The sequence below is a fragment of the Chrysoperla carnea genome, chromosome 4 (genome assembly GCF_905475395.1).
Source record: "Chrysoperla carnea chromosome 4, inChrCarn1.1, whole genome shotgun sequence".
NCBI classification, from domain to species: domain Eukaryota; kingdom Metazoa; phylum Arthropoda; class Insecta; order Neuroptera; family Chrysopidae; genus Chrysoperla; species Chrysoperla carnea.
This window is the reverse complement of record NC_058340.1, coordinates 48,211,992-48,229,682: the sequence shown is the minus strand read 5'-3', so window position 1 is coordinate 48,229,682 and position 17,691 is coordinate 48,211,992. Positions and strand designations below refer to the sequence as shown.

Below are 17,691 nucleotides of genomic sequence, written 5' to 3'. Positions count from 1 at the left end.
GACCTTTTCATCGATTTGCTTTTGTTTCGGACAGTTGTCAAAAAACTATGTCATTTTCTCTGTTACATCTGTCCGAAACAGAAAAGAATCATTTTTTAAATAAAAAGCCTTAATAGCAAAAAGCAAACAATTACGTTAGAGCTATATATTTATTTGTCCACTCAATTGTTATTAGTTGATTTTCGTTAAATTCTGAAACGAGCAGTTTGGATTTCGGAATCCGCACTAAACTCACAGTACCTGACAAAAAAACTTTCTACCAGAGAAGGTAGAATATAGAAGTTCATTATGCCTAGTCTCTCTTCCATGACTTATGTTACAACCACAGCTACAGGAATATACTTTAACAGATTTAATCATATAACTACTCTTTTTGCTTGTTTGTAATGGATAAACTCAAAAACTACTGGACTGATTTCAAATTTTTTCACCAATATATAAGCTACATTATCAACGAGTAACATGAGCTGTATTTTATTTTCAAAAAAAATAGCTATAACGCAATATTCTTTGTTTCTATAGTTAAAATTACGGAGCGAAGCGACCGAATAACTCGTAGTGAACTTATATAGAGGACATATCATTTATACTACAAAATAATTTAAGACGTTCTATGTACAGAAATAAGCTTTATATAAATACTAGCTTGATAAGTTGATATCACTGGACTTAAAAGTAAAAACCACCGCGCTTTATAGCCTCAACCTCTCTTGATCTCACTTACCCCCCTTCCTTAACACACGAAGAGATTGTTTTACACAGCTAAAATCAATGCAAATTTTTAAATTTTTTTAAATTATAAAATAGTAATAATTCATTGAGTATTTCAGAAAAGATGCCATGAATTGTTTTACATTTACTTTTTTTAAATTTTTACAAAAATCTTTAATTTATGATTCAAAATGATGATCATAGATGGAGCAGTAAAATGTCAGAATTTTTTTTAAATATCTTTAAAAAAGATAGCTTATGTGTTATTCTGATGTATGCTCTATATTATTGTACAGTTTCATTCAGAGAAAGCGTAACAAACAAACATCCTTACTTTCATATTTCTAATATATAGGGAAGGGATATGGCCTAAAATTATTCATTTTCAAGAAGTATATGATGATTATATGGATCACTAACTGAGCTCTCAGTTCAATTAGACGCTGCCATTAATTTTTAATCAATTTTTGCTATATCGAAACTGAAAAATCTCTGACTAAATGTTATAAGAATTTTTTTTCTAAGTAATCATAAATATTAAAGTAGTAAGATAATAATGTTTCAACTTAATGCGAGATCCCCTTCAAAAAAATAAAGAAAAAAATATTTTTAGGTTTTAAGTTCTTTAGTTTTTAATGACAACAAATGATTATCTTTCATAAAAAAAAATCAAAGAGTGCGATCTAGACTGCAATACGACAGGGAAGACCGTACACTTTCGACTACATGATCAACCAAGTTTATTTTTCGTGAACGCCGCATCGGCCAAAATGAATACACACAATTTAGTCCATAGTGGTTATACATGTAAGAAAAATTATTTGAACCAAAGTTTCCTTTTTCGAAATGCAATGCATTTATGATTTTAATCTAAACATAATAAAATTTCAAGTTTTTGAACAGCCCTTAAAAAATACCATTCATTAATAATAATCTACACAATTTAATTGAAATAGAGCTTATTTATTTAATCATCAATAATACATAATTAAACATTTAATTTGTATAACGTATATAAGCACAAAATAGTAAGTTCAATAATACGGCCTTCGTGGATTATTCTAAAACAGAAAAAAAGATTATTTTATTATATATTATTTTGATGAATTTATAATAGACCACAATATTTTGTCCTTCTATTCTAAAACCCAAATCCGCCCGTGCGCTGATCAGCTTAGTGTGATATCAATTGACGGTATTCACCTGCATGCATGCTGCAGGCAGTGTCATGAAATTGCACACATTCTAATTAGAAACTGTTACCGTAATTTGTATTTGATTTATTAATCTAGGCGTCAAGCCAATTTTTGGAGCCGTTCAAAGTCCATGGCTTAAAAAAGTTTTTTTACGTATTTTTATATAAGTACTAAGTGGAAGAGTTTTGTACGATTTAATGTTTGGAAAACCGCAAACATAGCCGTTCTCAAGATTGAAAAACAAACTTACATCATAAGTAAACTTAGTTGTAATTTCACCAGTAAAATATTTTTCAACTAATGTTTGGACGATATTTCAGAATATTTTGATACTTTTGTGAATAGATGAAGCGACTTGAATGGAAATTTTCTGGCAGCCCTGGATGAGGTTACAAAAATACTGATCAACGTGTTGGATTTTAGAAAAAAAGTTTTTAAATATAGCTTCATTATGGCGAGTGAAACCTATAAATTTTCTACCACCAAAATTTCTACCATCAATACTTCTAATATATTAAATATAAGCAGGGTATAAAATTCAATTCAATTTAAAGCTAATTATTAGATCTTGAGGCATCAGATTGAAGAAAAAACAAAACAAAACTCTTTACCAAAGGATTTGGTCTAAACCGATATGCTAACATCATTCTTTTTCGATAAGCATCATATTCATCATCATTTCCTTTTATTTCACCGGTAGTAAGTCCTAGTCCTTGATTTGTTTCTCGTTGAGATGCTCTGAGAAGTTAAATTTTTTTATTAAAATTTATTACAATATTGTCTAAGTAAATAACAAACAAATATTGTAAATAAAAATTACTTATTAACAGGTTCGATAATACCAGAACCTTCTACTCCTAATCCTTGACCTTCTGACCATCCAAGCTTTTGTAACATTTTGAACCCAATATTATCAGATTTTAATTTATATTCTTTATAATCTGATAAATCAGGTTCGCGACCTTCTTTTGCTGCTGTAGATTGTTCTAAAAATTTACGCAATTCTTCTGGTGGTAGAAAATCACCTATGTGATGTTTCCCTTCAGCTTTTTTAGTTAATTCAGAAGCCCATAATTTGGTTGCTTCCATTTCTTGCATCCGAATTTTATGTTCCCATGTGCCACCATCAACTTCTTCATCAGAATCATATTCATACTTAAATTTACCAGCTTTTTGTAATCGTTCCAATTCTTGTCGCTTTCGTAACATATCTTGATATAGCAAATTTATCTTATAATGATCTTCAGCCTTTTGCCAATCTTCTTCAGATAAATTTGCGGTACCAAATGTATTTACAGCATACTGAAGTAATGCAGGATCGCTTCGTGTTACTTTTGTTAACATCATGGAATCTTTTCCAGTAACAATGTTATTTTTTATAGGTGCTACTTGTGGTGGAAGGGAAATAACTGGCGGTGGCACATCTGTTGATTGATTTCCCCATCTACTTTTTCTTCGTCGTTTTCGACGTTTACTGGATTCATTATCAGAATCACTATCAGATTCTTCTTTAATTTGAGATTCATTTTTAATAGATGTACTAAAATTAGAATTATATGAATAAGAGGAAGATGGTATTTCTTTTTTAATTTCATTAGGATCCTTTAAAGGATATCTAATATCCTTTTTCAAATCTTCACTGTCATTGTTGCTTCGATCATCAGTATTTGATAAGTTATCTGATTCATATAAATCTTCTGGTTTATATTCAGTATTGTCATTGGATTGATTGAACTCAGCTTTGAATTGATTCACTAACTCCTGATATTGACGATAAGCAGATGAATTTTTATCATAAATGAACCTAGAACATGGTAAATAATGTATATAATATTAAATTACAATTTATAATAAGTACAACTGTATCGGTGTTATATAATATATATTAAATATGTGTACTATATTAATTAATATAATACGCTTTCATTTTATATAAATGCGGATGGTTGAATGGGAATATCACAGCTGCAACAATTTGTGTGTGTGTGTGTAGTTACCACATTTTAGGATCTTGATGACTTCGTTGACGAACAGCATCCTCAAAGCTCGTTCCACACTGCGCCACCATGCGAGCGACGGAGCTCATTGCGGCGTAACTTTCAGATCCTATGGGGCAGACTTCACAGCGGATCAAACAGTGTTCTCAAAGATGTAATTTTAAGAATGAATGGTAATATACAAAATGTTTGAAACACGTCTGAATGAATTTTTTATGATTTAAAAAAAATTAAGTTAAAGTTCATTTTGATATTCGATTCATTCTTAATTTGTGCTTTTACTAAAATATAAAGGCGCCTACAGATTATAATAATATTTATGAAGAATTATATGAATTTTAGAATTTCTAAAAATTATCTTTAAAGCATTTAATTACTTTAGAGATAAAATAAACAAAATAATTTCGACAAAGTTGAAAATGATCAAGATCTCATGTTTGTTTTCAAGAAGACTTAAGACTAATTATTAAAAGGTAGGTATTTTAAATTATCATAATTTAATCGATCAAAAATACCATCTTTATTTTTTTGGATATAATTTTTACAGTCGACTTTTAAGAATTTTCATTATGTTCATAACACTGTAAAGAGTTTAAAACTTGGATTTATACTCATGAATGATACCAATAAAACTAAATAAATGTACATATTATCTCAAAATCTCAAAATTTTTTCGGATAATTTTGATCAAAAGCTCTCACGGCCACCAAATTTTTTATCGAGTAATTTTTGAGATACGATCGATCATAGCTACACATATATTATAGTTAAGTATATGACTATCGTGTGTAATATAAGTGTGTAACACACACTGATGTGAAGAGAGTAGTCATATACTTTGCTATAATATATGTGTAGCTTTGATCGCCCGTAGCTCGAAAACTACACGATAGAAAATTTTGGACAGTAATGATCCAAATAACATTCAGGGGGCGGTTTGAAATAGTTTCATAGAGTCTCTTTTATTTCTATTTTATAAATAATTTAATTATTTATGTTTTTATTCTTTCTTAAAACTATTTGTGTACCAAGAAAAAAAAACTTGAATCAAGGTTTTATATTTCTTAAATTAAGACCATTAAATATAAGAAAATTTTTGTTTACATTTCCTTGTGTCGACTGTTTTTTTTTTATTCTAATTTTTTGTTAAAGTTCAATAATTTTAGCCTACAAACGAGCTATAAAAAGCTGGATTTACCCATTCATGTTTATGGGAACACATAACATGGCTATAATTGTATTAGTTTACGTGGCATAATTCTGTAGGCGCCAAAAGAATAATTATAAAGCACAATAAATAGAACATTGTTTTAAAATAAATAAATTATAACATATAAATTGATATTTACCTGAATTATTTTTGGTTGAAGATATTATATTTGGAGGTGGTACCGTCATGGGTGGTATTGAATTTGTAATTTGCGTATTTGGTGGAGGTTGTGTTAAAAGTGATGGTATTACAGATGTGGATGTTGAAGCCACAATTGGTGGTGGTGGTAAATTTATTTGTGGTTGAATGCAAACATTCATCCCAGCTGGTGGTAATACTGGTTGACTCATTAAAGAAGGAATAGTAGCTTGTGTTACACCTAATTTGTTGAAATTATATTGAAGAATTATGTAAAAATAAATTAATAAAAAAAAAACTTGCCGAAAGTAATGTATTTGAATATTATAAGGCTTCCCACAATTTTATTAAGAGCCAGGCATGATTTTAAAATTTTAGCCTATCTACAAAAGTAATTCACATAAAATTCTGCATAAATTGATGTATGGAACATCATTTGATATGAAGAGTTCCGTTGCCAAAATTAACATCGTCTCACAGATTTTATAAATGAAATGGCTTTTTAACCATGGAATTCAAAAAATAAAGTAGTAGTACTTCATAAATACTCGCGTTGTAACATCCTTCCAATAAAAGTTATTTTGAGTACGATATATTAATTCAAAGGGTAGGGGTAGATTTTGTTACACTCTGATTTTATTTGTCTTGCGGCAACACTTACTACAGGCTTTCTTAGGATAATTTTATCAGGGATAAATTAAAATTCACAAGGGGTAAACTTGGATTTTTAGCTATAGTTGTATTCTATAGACCATAGCTTTGTGGCACTTTTAGCGAGTTCGTCGTCTTTTATTAACTGAGATGTCCTAATTGCCCGGCACTCAAATAATATTAATATTTTGAAACGATTACAAAATTTTTTTAATTGTATGTACCCCATTGAAATATCGGTGTTGGGCTTGAGAAATTTTTATGAGGTTATTTTTGTACATAGTCTCTTAATCTGAGAAACATTAATTGTTTCACTAGATTCGTATAAAATTTGAAGGCGTCATAATTCGACAAAATTTTTTTGATTTGTTTCTCATATTTTTGTTAAGAAACCTACCTGATAGCGTATTACTTGAATATTGTCCTTGAGGATGTAAAATTGTTGTTAAAGGTGCACTTGGTGGAGGCATAGTTGTTTGAGTGGCTAGAACTGGTGGAGGCACGATTGGAATTGATGAATTTGGATTTGGAGGAGGATAACTAACATTAATATTAACAATATTATTGTCCACAGGTTTTGTTGAATTGGATGGATTTAGGCATGGCGGTGGTATTGACTTATTTGGTGGAGGGATATTTTTTAAAACTTCAGTATTTATTAAATTTTTATCGTGTAATTGACCTGGAGGTGGAATGTTTTGTATCTCTAACGGTTTTGGATTTGGAATTTCATTTAAACGAATAGGTAAAGGTGGTGGAATGTTTTGTAATTGAATAGGTGGTGTTGTAGAATGTTGAATGTGTGATGGGGGAGGGACATTTAAGGTTCCCGAATAAGGTAGTGGATAATTGGTGGATATTAATGTATTTGATGAGACTGTTGTGGGATTTGAATAAGTAGTATGTTGGCTCATCAATGGTGGTATTGCAGATTGGTCAAATCTTGAATGTTTTTCTTGATATCTCTGTTGCTTGGAATAATTCGAATAATTTCCATTATTGTTATAGGTGTCTTTATCTCGACTAGATGACCAACGACTTGATTTTGAACGATCACTAGAATTTGTAAATAACAAACACATTTTAAAGTTTGTATGTACACACGGTGAAAAAAAATTTAAATTATTAATTGGATCATTTTAATCAACGGGATACATCAACTGGAGTCTTGGAATATTATTGAGTTCCACCTTATAGACTGGACGATTTGAACAGGAAAAATTGAATACCCGAATACAGTCTGTTTTTTTTGAATACTCAAAATAGGGATAGTTACTAATGTGGAATGCGAAATTTTATAAGATCGTAAGAACCATAACACAGGAAGTTAATAAATAGCGGGTTTTTTCTGGTTTGTAATATCAGAACGTTCTAATAACATTCTTCATAAACCGTCTATACGCAAAACGGTTTCTAATACTTTTCCATGTTCATAGTTCGTAAAACAGAGGAAAATTTATATTTCATTGTATCGCTATTCTTTATAAAGTAACAAACAAAGTATTAGAAACAAAAAGTATTGTCTTAAAAACTAAATAAAATTCAAAAAATTAATCTTACTTACTAGTCGAAATATATCGTTTCGAGATAATAAACGAAATATAAATAATATAATAAATGGGATTTGGCATATCCTATAGAAAAAACCACACCTTTCACAAATTTAATTTTGTTTCATTATCATATGTACAAATAGAATTTATATAAATTTAGACTGGTTTCGACAAATTTAGCCTGAGTTGGACTTTAACTAATATTTAAAAATTAAGATTCACATATAAAAGCATACGTATATGTATATACCTATTCTTTTTTTCATCATGCTTATCGAAATGGCTATAATTTTCGTTATCATTTTTTTCCGTTTTAGATTTCTTTTTATTATTAATGCATGACGATGTTGATGTACCCTCCTTATTTAACTGTTTGAATTGATCCAGGAAAGATCCATCATTTGAAAAAATATTTATACACGAATTTGTTGCATTTTTTACAGATTTCTCCGATTCACTAGTACTAAAAAAAGTACGTAACAATTTGATTGAATTTTTAAAACGTATAACATTTGTTGTAAAATAAAAATATACCTCGATGTTTTAACTGGTTGTTGATTAACAGCAGTTTGAGAATTATTGTTCGGAGATGAATGACTTTCGGTGATTATTTCACTTTGCCCACTTTTTTGTAATCTTGCTTGTATTTCACGTTTCTTTTGTTCGATTACTTGTTCAACTTTTGACATTTGTGCGAATCTATCAATTCTTGAAGTTCGCGTTGTTGTGAAATCAACAACACCTTTACGTTGCATTTTTACATGTAAAATAATTTACCTTTTATTTTTGTTGTTTATACTAATTTTAATATCTAATATTGCTAAGCAAATGCATATTTTAATAATTTTTGACAGAGCATTACAATTTACAACCATGGAAGATAGATTGGCAGCTTTATAAAGTCTGTGATTACAATAAAACGTCTCTATGAAATAATTTAATAGCAAACTACAGACGAATACCAAATATAGACGGAATCGGGTTATTTCACGGATCCTGCTGGTAAGTATAGTAGGGATGTAGTATAAAGTCCTACTTTAGACGAGGGGGGTGTATCACTCAGGGGGGAAGCAATGTGCCTTCTTTTGACTGGCTGCAGCTCTCATTTGCGGGAAATTCAAATATAACGATAATATTTCGTGTGTTTTAGATTTTTATATTTCTATATCCATGGTTTTAGATTGTCTCAAGCAATATGCCTGCTTTTGATTAGCTGCGGCTGTTCGCACTCTCAATTGCGGGAAAATTTAAATGTTTAGCGAATTCTGTGTGTGTTTTACCCTAAAGAAAAAAATATATGTTCTCTGGTGATCGTAATCATGATAACAGACTTATTTCTGTATAGTCTGTGGTTATATATTTTTCTATGTTCAGTTTACCTGAAATATTCCATGTTTGAGATGGCAAAGCGTGTAAATTAACCTATAAAAAAGTTGTCAAATGTTTATGAACAAAATAATTTTTAATCCCCATGTGCATTTTACTTCGATTAATTTAATTAGCTTTTTTAGATCGAATTTACAATATAATTGTAAGTAGATTCTTATTGGTTAATTGTATGTTTAGTGAGTCAGCTAACTAATTTTAAAAAATCACAGTTTTAAGAAAAATGACAGATTCGGCTACAATAGAAGTAAAAAAACCAAAATACGATGGTCGAATAAAAAAACGAAAATGGGAAGAGAGAGTTAACTCTGACGAATCAAATGAAAAAAAAGTTTGTGGTGATTTTGAAAGGATTAAACGGCGAAAGTATGCAATGTTAATTGCATATTCTGGTGTCAATTATTTTGGAATGCAAAGGTATATTATTTTATATGAATGGTTCTCAAACTTTTTAAATTTCAATTAAAGAAAATTGAAAAAAATACATTCGAACCAGGAATCGAACCCGTACTTCTTGGATTCATGTCAAGCGCCCTACCAATTAGGATATTCGAGTTCTAGACACGAATGCAATTTTTTCAACTCAATGAATTTTTTTTTTTAATTTGTTTATCCACTTATGGTCTATTCGATTATTTTTGATGTAATATGCTACATACAGGCGTAAACTAAATATTGACAAATATCTTGAATCCAAGAAGTCCTGGTTCGAGTGTATTTTTTTCAATTCTCTTTAATTAAGATTACTAGACAAGATATTTGTCAATATTTAGTTTACGCCTGTATGTAGCATATTACATCAAAAATAATCGAATAGACCATGATGTAAATATCGTATGCATAATTATAATTAAACAACAACAATAAGTAATTTTTAAATTTCATTCAGAAACATCATTGTTAAGCCTAGAACTGGTACCTCTACTAAGCTCATTCGGCTGTTAATCGCGAAATTGGCTCCCCGCAAAATTCATATTCATATTGAGGCAAACAAATTTAGATAGTTTCTTCCTAAAGATGGGTATAATATTAAATTTCTTTGTACTATAAATATTTTCAGAAATCCTGGAATGCAAACAATAGAAGAAGAGTTAATAAATGCTCTATACAAAACAAAATTTATAACTGAAGAAGCTTTTAATCAAATGCAAACAATTCAATTTCAACGTGCTGCTAGAACTGATAAAGGAGTCTCTGCAGCGAGGCAAGTTGTATCTCTTAAATTACGTAAGGTTTTTATTAAATTATATTGTTTAAAATATCAATTTAACACAATATTGCCATTTTAGCTGAAAATATCGATGTTCAAAAAGTCAATGAAAATCTACCAGCAGATATTCGTGTATTTGATTTAAAACGTGTAACGAAAGGTTTTAATAGTAAATCTCAATGTGATGCAAGATCATATATTTACGTATTACCAACGTTTTCGTTTGCTTCAATCGATAATAAAATGACAGTAGAAGATTGTTCTAAGTATAGAATTACAGAAGATGTGTTATCTAAAGTGAACGAGACATTAAGTTTATTTATTGGTACTAAAAATTTCCATAATTTTACGTCAAAGAAAAAATTTCGGGATCCCAGTGCAAATCGTTACATTATATCTTTTGAATGTAGCAAACCGTTTGTTAAAGAAGGTGCAGAATTTTCTGTTATTCATGTCAAAGGTTTGTATATTTTTAATCAAAAGGATAATTTAGCACCTGAAATTAGAAAATTCTATTGCGAATTCACTTAAACATCTAACTCAGTAGGATCATTGTATTTACTTTGGGAATTTTGCACGTATTTGAAATATGATAGTTTTTCTTCTAGAAACCAGGAAATAATTTTTTCAAATTTATCGTTCTGTTTAAATTTTGGACATTTAGACTACAAATTTAAAAAAAAATGTTTAACCGTCCCCCAAAATTATCCAATTTCAATTACATTTTCTCTATGAAATATTTTTAATTTCTTTTGTGTGCGTGAAGGGCTTCTAAGCAGCTGCCTACTCTGCCTATTGCTTAATCCGTTTCTTATTCGTAGGCCTTGCGCTTAAAGCGCTACCTTCTGTTAGAAACCCACTAATTTCTGATTGGCTCAGTTGGTTTTATCATGTTCAATTGTTGTTAACTCAACAAACAATCATTAAAAAAAAAAACTTGCGTCTTTTTCATGATATTGTGTTTTAAAGGTCTTTACGGAAAAGTGACGAGAATGGGTAAAAATTATTCTTAAAAAAAATTGAACTAAAAATAATTATTTCAGGTCAAAGTTTTATGTTACATCAAATTCGAAAAATGATTGGCTTAGCGTTAGCTGTAATTCGTGGTTTAACAACAAATGAAACAATTGAACGATCGTGGAGTGAAGATCGAATAGACATACCAATGGCACCTGGCCTAGGTTTAGTTTTGGATCAAGTACATTATGACAGGTATAATGAACGGTACGGAAAGGATGGTATGCATGACACATTAGATTGGAAAGAAGTTGAACAGCAAATCCAAGAGTTTAAAGAAAATTATATTTATCCAAATATAATTAGCACTGAAATTAAAGAAAACAGTATGTACTCATGGTTAGAAACTTTACCATACCATACGTACGCGGTGCGTAATGATGATAATAGAGAGAAGAATGAAGATGAAGATCAACAATTGTCTGATGATGAAAATATTAACTGTAAAAATAGTAATTAATAAATAATTTTTTAATGTTTATTATTATTTATGGTTTCTTAATGGCCTTTTCTGTACCATAAAACACAACACCAAAAAAAAAAACCTCTCTATAAAAAAAAAAAACACGAAATGAGGCTACTTGCTGAATATTTTTCTGGCAACCATGCTATAGATGGGACTCTTGATGGCAAGTGAAAAACCACCATATACTTGACAGATAAAGTTTTTTTTTTTTTTTTCATTAAAACTAATTTTATTCATTTGGTAATCGTTTGGGGAAATTTAGAAATATAATTTTATAAGTAGGAATAATTATTTTTCCTGTAATTAATAGGTCATTTTCCAGCGTATAGTTAGCCGGTTAGAAATTAAATGATTAATATTGATAAATTATCAATATTGATAAATTATCAATATTGATAAATTTAATTCTGCAAATCTTAATTTAAATTTGAAAAAAAAACTTGAGGTTTTAAAAAAATTATATGTATGTATTTATTTTAAGCGAACTTTCAAAACAGGAGCTACCGATGTGTACTGCAGTACTGCTTCGAGGAAAAGGTTTATTCGCGACTCCAAGAAACTATATGTGGCTTTTTAATGACGGTTGAAGAAGGTATTAACACCGATCTCTGTGGTATAAATAAACAAAAAAGTCTAGAACATATATTCGATTTTATATCATTCTTAACTCTAATTCGTAAGTCAATTAGTCAAATTCCCTTTTTATATCATTTAATTATATAGCCGACTCAGTAGCCGAGCGAGCTGATGCGACTTTACTTGCTTTGGCTCCTGACTGGAAGGTTGTGGATTCGAATTCAGTCAGCGGCAGTGTGGAAAAAAATAGTTGGGGCGGTAAATTGATCACACTGTCGTCGCTTGGATAAGAACGAAGTAACCGACTCCACCCACAACATAAAATTAATTATATATTCGGATGTAGTTTAAAAAATAAATAAATATTAAAAATAATGATGTGGATGGCCTCCGTTATAGACGTGATCTGAGAAACGAAGGTTAAACTCCAGTAGATATCATTTAATTATATGTTCTAAAGTAATATTTATACCCTCCTCTTCATTTCATATTTAATTCAGTAGAAGTCAGCTTAGTATTTTGGAGTCACGAATTGAATAATAGAGTATTATCGTTAGTCAAAAATAAATCATGAAATTTGAGAAAAGTTAAAATTTATGTAAAAATATACTTAAATATTCTGATTTCGAGTTTTAAATTGTATATCACGTGACCTAAAACGCGGGTAAGCCCTGCTGTGATGCCATAGCGGTATGAGTCATAGACCATCAATTAGTTCAGTGTAGACAGCTGCGTATAATATATACATAGATAATAAGTATTTATATTTATTATAATCAGATGTCTATGAATATATCTGTCAAAGTTATTTGTGTTATTTCGTGTAGTGATACCCATATTACGTCATCAAATTGGATGCTCGCGTTTTTAAAATTTAATTTAAGTTTTTGGCAAGAAAAGGTGTGTATTTTTCCGAAATAAATTTTTGGTGTCTTTTTATTAGCAAAATCAACATTTTGAATTATTTTTTCAAAAATAGTGGAATACCCTATTGAACTAATATTATATATGTCTGTTATATATTATAATATAAGTCTGTTATTGATAAGTATTTGAATTGAATGTTAGGTTAAGTTGTTTTGTTTTGATTTTCAAACCCTCTAATTTTAAATCATTTAGAAATAAAAGTTTACATTAAAAGAATCTGTATGTTGAACTTATAAATAAAAATGAGTATTTTATTTGAAAATGAATATGGTTGGATTCTATCACATTCCGAATATATAAAAAATGTTTATAAACAAACAAAATACTACGATACAATCATCGATTATGAGTACAAAGATAAACTTTTTGAAATAAATACAGCATATTTACGAACAAATCAAAAGCCAAATGGGTCTGTTAAAGTTCGTAAAAGAAATCATGCTACTCTAACGGAAAATCAAACAAGTATTGAAAATGATGTTTGTTTCAAAAAAAATCAATGCCGGGCTACACAGGAAATTTGTTATAGTAAAAGCGATACTCGATTAAAGAAGATTGATTGTAATATTCAATGATTATAATATCCCCTGGCTCTGCCTCCACAAACAGTTTGGTCTCAGAAAAACTTGCTCAGTTCTCAGTGACATTTTACTTAGTTACTTAAACTTTCAACCAGAGCTTTTATCACTGTGTCACTTTTCTGTATAATGAAATACGTTAACAATTACTATAACGTCGCTCCTTGTATATCCCGGCTTTAAAGTTCATAATTACTAGTAAATTAAACATTGGAGTATTCTTTTAGATACGAGATGTACAGAATTTGTATAATTTAATATCAAAGGATGCCAACATTTTTGAAAAAAGCACTACAGATATAGCTAATGAAGATGCATTAAAAACTGCACAAGAATGTTATACTTTGTCGGCTGGTGATCATTTTTTAAATATGGTTGCTGGAAATGATAGTTTATCGCCAATTAAAATGAATCGGCATGATAAAAATTATATTTTTCCACCAAAAACACTTTTCTATTGTAAAGATGTAAAAGAAATGTTACATTGGGAAACAAATGATCTGTTTAATATTATTTTAATGGATCCCCCTTGGAGAAATAAATATATTCGTCGAAAAAAATCACAAGTTGCCTCACATAGGTAAGTTTTTTTAAATCGTGATTCAGTTCAATAAAAAATCAGTCAGTTCATAAAAATTTACTTCAAAGGCGGATTAAGAAATTTTGTGCTCGTAGGCTATTATTAAAAACCATTTTTAGTTCTTTAATATCTTAGTTAAATCAGGACGTATATGGATACATTAATCAAAAAAGTACTTTTCTAAATCAACAGAATACATCGTTATTAACATACTTGCTCTATTTTGATCTTCTTCGGTATGCAAATTGATGAAATAGGGAATATTCATGTATTTTTTTTATATTTTTAATTCATTGTTTACACCCTTATAATAAAGTAAAAAATATAAATACTGCTTAAAAATGCTGTATTTAAGTGTAAACAAATATTTAAAATACATTATAATTTTGAGATATTTAAACGCAGTTTTTTGGCGCTCCCTGTTGATGACGTATAAGTACGTGATCTGTCAATTGGTGACAGTTCAATGTATAATTTACACTTTAGAAAAATGAATTTACAACACAGAATTTACACACGTTATTATTAAGTTTTCTAATAAAAAGCCGTAGAATAGTATAATTTAATGAAATACCATATAAAATGTAAGTAATCAATACCAATTCCCCATTTTTATTGTATAATTTCCTCCATATTGTTTTCCAGACGGTTGCGATGATCCTATAAATTCTATAAAGCCCCTTTTCCGCTTCTAGCCTTGCCAGTTTGCTCGCTTCCCCTTTTTCTCTCACATATCTGTGGCCTGTCATAATAACATTGAAGGCGTTGTAACGTTGATTCTGTACAGTGAAGTGTTAAGTGTGTATCCAGGCAATATTTGACATACCCGGTTTGTCATTATTTTTTCTTGTTATCTCTGTTACTATGCAGATTTTCGTCTGTACTATACTCCATTCGTTCATCATCAGTCTTTACGATTGTTTCTTTGCAAAAACTAGTCTTTTCTATCTCGATCTATCTTCGTGTATCCATAATTAGCTAGTACAAATTACACCCAATGTAAGATGCATGGTTTTAGGTCCTATTTGCTTTTGAACAATTTCTTTATCTTATTACAATAAATACAAAATAACACAACTAATAATTCCTTATGAATACTAACACCCAATTGAATGTTTGGATTTCCTCCATACCTAATTTAATATTTACAGAGGGAGATCAAATAAATTTTTTTGGTTAAAAATTAAACTTGTATATACCTAAACAAATTTTATTGCTACTGGTTTTTGAACAATTAAATTATTTCAGTTACACAATGTTGTTTGACGAAGAGTTGAAAGATCTTCCTATAAAAAAATTATTGGCAAAAAATGGATTAGTCGTTGTGTGGTGTACAAATTCACCAAACCATTTAAATGCTATCTTAAATGATTTTTTTCCTAAATGGAATATTAAATTTTTAACGAAATATTATTGGCTAAAGGTAATTAATTAGTCTAAGTTAACTAGTATTTTTTATCCTATCATTTAAGAAAAATTTTATCTTTAAATTATAACTAAGTTAAAAATAATTTTTAGGTAACAAAATCTGGTCAACCAGTTTGCCAGTTTAGCCCACCGTCGGGAAAACAGCCTTTTGAACAAATTGTTATTGGTATAAATGTTTTATCTGATCAGCAATTTTCATTGAATAAAAGAATAATAGTAAGTATTCCAAGTGCTTTACATTCACACAAACCACCATTAACAGAAATTTTCAAAGAATTTATTCAAGAAAATTCTAAATGTTTGGAAATTTTTGCTCGATATCTTTTACCAAATTGGACAAGTTGGGGATTAGAGGTATGCCGCTTTCAACATGAAAGCTTATTTGTTACGTGTAAGTCTTAAAAATATTATTAAAATTTTATTTTATATGGTAAAGGTGGTATTATGAGCTCCTGTATTATTTGTTCCTTTTATATTTAAATATCTACTCAGGTAATTTTCGGAAAAATATCTACTAATTTAAAAAAAAAATATATCCAGATAATTCAAATAATATTTCAACATCCCCCCATTCTTAGGTGAATAATTTTGTATTATAAATACCTAGGTATTTCCATTAAAAAGGCGTCATAAGTAACAAAAAATGAATGACCATCTGTAACCTTTATGCCATTTATACATTGTTAGTAAGGGCGCTTATAAAATTATATGTACTAAAGTTTTAGCTTTTACTTATTTTGACATGTACGTAAAGTGTCTGTACAATTGATAGATCCGTGATATCAATATCTGAAGTGAAAAAATTTACAAATCGTGAGGAATCGACCTCACGACTTCTGAAATTCCAGACCAGTATCTGACTGTTTCATTTTCAAAGCCATTCTGAACAAAGTCTGCGTTTTAGTATTTAATTATAGTTTAGATTTTACAAACAGATCATAAAAGATATAAGTTGGCAAAATTTAATAACCTACGTAATCTAGTCTTAAATTTTTGAATTAGAAAATTTAAGGATATGAAATGTTTTGAGCGCTTATATTATATTTAGATGCATTTTAAACATCGGCTCAATGGTCTAGGGCAGGGCTTCTTAAACTTTTGTAATTCACGACCCCATTTATGATTGCGAGTTTCTTGACGACCCCATATACAAATATAAAAGAAAAATAAATTAATATTTTTTGATAATTTATTTATTAGGTAACAATATACATATACATATGAAAATATATAAGTTTAGAATTCGTTTTGAAACATACAAAAATCTAAAATTCAAAATTGCACAAAAAATTCTAAAATTGTATTTATTATAGTTTCAAAAATAAAAGTGGATTCTGACCGTCTTGATTCTCTCGAATATATTCAAGTAGTTGCGTGGTAAATATTAAATTAAAGTATAAGTTAAAAATTTAATGAGATGGATGTGCCTGTTTTTTATTGCATAACAAATCAAATCTTGGTGAAATGTTTGAAACTACTGGACGTAAGACCTCTTCAACATTATTTATCACTGAACGATATTGGGATTTAATATGTGTTAAAGCTGCTTCTTCAGCAATAATACCTAGAAATTTTGTTGATAATTATTTCTCGGGATTATTTCGGCTTTTAGAGATTGACAAAAATAAATTTATATTTTTTATTAATTCCAATAACATTTCATAATTCATAGTAAATGTTATTCAAGTTATTATAATACTCTTAATAGAAATGCAGGTACAAACAATCTTTCCGAACTAGAAGATGTTATGATATATTTATCTACGATAATTGTTATTTTATCTTTATAACAATAATTTTACAAGTTAAAAAACATTTTCTGTTAAATTGTATTTTTACCTCTCGCGACCCCAGAATTTTGCTACGCGACCCCAAATGGGGTCGCGACCCATAGTTTAAGAAGCACTGGTCTAGGGGTATGATTCTCGCTTTGGGTGCGAGAGGTCCCGGGTTCAAATCCCGGTTGAGCCCAATTTTTTTTTTAATTACTATTAATACCACCTTTACATCATTTTACTAAAATTTTAAGACTGAATATATTTTTTATAAAGGAGATTTTTTAATGGA

General features: G+C 29.3%; 3 protein-coding genes across 5 annotated transcripts; 2 read left to right on the top strand and 1 right to left on the bottom strand.

The window, feature by feature from the left end:
- Positions 1-1,718: 1,718 nt before the first annotated feature.
- On the bottom strand, positions 1,719-8,337 carry LOC123298563 (SURP and G-patch domain-containing protein 1). 2 transcript variants are annotated; one of them, XM_044880605.1, is made up of 8 exons: positions 7,991-8,337; positions 7,707-7,919; positions 6,301-6,959; positions 5,254-5,493; positions 3,905-4,025; positions 2,728-3,711; positions 2,519-2,645; positions 1,719-1,772 (listed from the first exon to the last, which is right to left on the bottom strand). In XM_044880605.1, exons 1-8 carry the CDS (start codon positions 8,209-8,211, stop codon positions 1,746-1,748), a joined length of 2,592 nt encoding a protein of 863 aa, XP_044736540.1. In that variant the 5' UTR covers positions 8,212-8,337; the 3' UTR covers positions 1,719-1,745. The 2 variants fall into 2 exon arrangements, with proteins under 2 accessions (XP_044736540.1, XP_044736541.1); XM_044880606.1 differs by lacking the exon at positions 7,707-7,919.
- A 523-nt stretch (positions 8,338-8,860) lies between these two features.
- LOC123298573 (tRNA pseudouridine synthase A) lies at positions 8,861-11,550 on the top strand. 2 transcript variants are annotated; one of them, XM_044880627.1, is made up of 5 exons: positions 8,861-8,987; positions 9,055-9,259; positions 9,903-10,069; positions 10,132-10,512; positions 11,096-11,550. In XM_044880627.1, exons 1-5 carry the CDS (start codon positions 8,897-8,899, stop codon positions 11,527-11,529), a joined length of 1,278 nt encoding a protein of 425 aa, XP_044736562.1. In that variant the 5' UTR covers positions 8,861-8,896; the 3' UTR covers positions 11,530-11,550. The 2 variants fall into 2 exon arrangements, with proteins under 2 accessions (XP_044736562.1, XP_044736563.1); XM_044880628.1 differs by having other exon boundaries at positions 8,870-8,987; positions 9,062-9,259.
- Positions 11,551-13,280: 1,730 nt separating this feature from the next.
- On the top strand, positions 13,281-16,187 carry LOC123298582 (N(6)-adenine-specific methyltransferase METTL4). Its single transcript, XM_044880638.1, has 4 exons — positions 13,281-13,517; positions 13,844-14,196; positions 15,445-15,619; positions 15,715-16,187. The coding sequence occupies exons 1-4, from the start codon at positions 13,281-13,283 to the stop codon at positions 16,024-16,026; spliced, it is 1,077 nt and encodes a 358-aa protein (XP_044736573.1). The 3' UTR covers positions 16,027-16,187.
- Positions 16,188-17,691: the final 1,504 nt, after the last annotated feature.